The 1,593-nt window shown below is 20.9% G+C and overlaps 1 protein-coding gene across 1 annotated transcript; it reads right to left on the bottom strand.

Moving 5' to 3' along the window:
* Positions 1 to 560: 560 nt before the first annotated feature.
* PRELSG_0014900 (gamete antigen 27/25, putative) lies at positions 561 to 1,160 on the bottom strand (the record flags this gene model as incomplete). The annotated part of the gene is made up of 1 exon (XM_028677767.1): positions 561 to 1,160. One exon carries the CDS (start codon positions 1,158 to 1,160, stop codon positions 561 to 563), a length of 600 nt encoding a protein of 199 aa, XP_028531350.1.
* Positions 1,161 to 1,593: the final 433 nt, after the last annotated feature.

Below are 1,593 nucleotides of genomic sequence, written 5' to 3'. Positions count from 1 at the left end.
GTTAAAAGGTAGGTTTTCATGTATTAGTTAATATATAACACAGAAATTTTATATGCTATAAAGTAATAAAAATATAAAATTCATTATATAAAACGATTTTTTCAAAAATAAAAAAACACTATACATTTTTTTTTAATTTCTAATAATAAAAAAGAATCATTGGGCTTAAGATACAAATCATTTATGTAATATTTTATTTTATTTCATTTTATTTTTCTTTTAAATATGAAAATAATATAATTATAGAATATTCAAAAACTTAATATAGATTTTTCTAATAGACACAATTTATAATAATAATTATAATATAATCGATTATATTACTTAATATTTGAATTTAAAAATGATTTTTATTTGTTTATTTTTTATGATAAACCTTATATCAGTTAACGGCAAAAATGTATTTATTCAGGTAACTTAATTTTTTATCGCCTCAATTATCATTACCCAATTAGGGTAGAGTCAATAACAAAATTGTGGAAAAACTTTTAGTATTAATAGAATAATTTTTCAAAATTAAAAATTATTTAAAAAATTTATAATTACTCATAAAAATTTGATTATGAGGGTGGATTGTCATCATCAGGTTCTATAGGAAAGTTTTTGGAAGGTACTATAGTTAAAGAAATCAAATCACATATGAAACCACCTATTCTCAATGCTGCATTTTGTAATTTTTGTTCGGATAATGTAATACCCATAGATTTTTCCTTTTCTCTAAGATAACTTTTTATCAAATTTACATTGTCAATTATTTTTTTTCTTTCTCTAACATCATCTTTTTCTAGTACTTCCAAAAAAACTTTTTGAAATATTTTTTCCTCCATATTAAAAATTTCCTTTAATTTTAAGCAATATTCATCTGTCAATGGCTCATCAAAAATATAATCACTAAGGCGACTACTTATTCTGAATGACATTGTATATAGCATCGCTTCTCGTACTTTATATTTGCACTGCTTTTCAAAGTTAGCAATTTCTTTTACTATAGCATCATAATTAACTACAGCTTCTTTTTTAGCTTCATCATTGCTTTCTTCCTTTAATTTATATAAATATCTTAATGTTATTTCAAGTTCTACATTACTAGCTAACTTGCATTCTTCAAAAGATGGATCTCCCCCGCATGCCATATCTTCTTGTTTTACCGGATCATTCATTTGTGAACTCACAAGAACTAGTTTTAAGCAAATTAATATGATATATATATATATATTATTCATATATTAATGGCAAATATAAAAATACTTCCTAAACCTTTAATTTAGTGAATAAATAAATGTAAAATTATGATTTTCTATTGAAAGTAAATTTCAAAAATCAACAATGAGTATATGCTTATTCGCATAACACTAATATGCTTTTATTTTATGAAAATAATTATATATAGTTTATAATTTTTGATACTACAATATAATTATTTCTTTGTTGAGTTAAAAAAAATAGTTTATAATATATATATATATATTTATATATACAGAAGCATATTCTTTTAATTTATTTACATAAAAAGTATAATTATAACTATTAATATAATTGTAAATATTTCTGTTTATAAACCATGATCTAAGGAAAAAAAATTCATATTTTTCT

Source organism: Plasmodium relictum, assembly GCF_900005765.1.
Source record: "Plasmodium relictum strain SGS1 genome assembly, contig: PRELSG_00_v1_146, whole genome shotgun sequence".
Taxonomy (NCBI): domain Eukaryota; phylum Apicomplexa; class Aconoidasida; order Haemosporida; family Plasmodiidae; genus Plasmodium; species Plasmodium relictum.
Note: the sequence above shows the minus strand (reverse complement) of the source record. Positions and strands in the feature narration are given on the sequence as shown.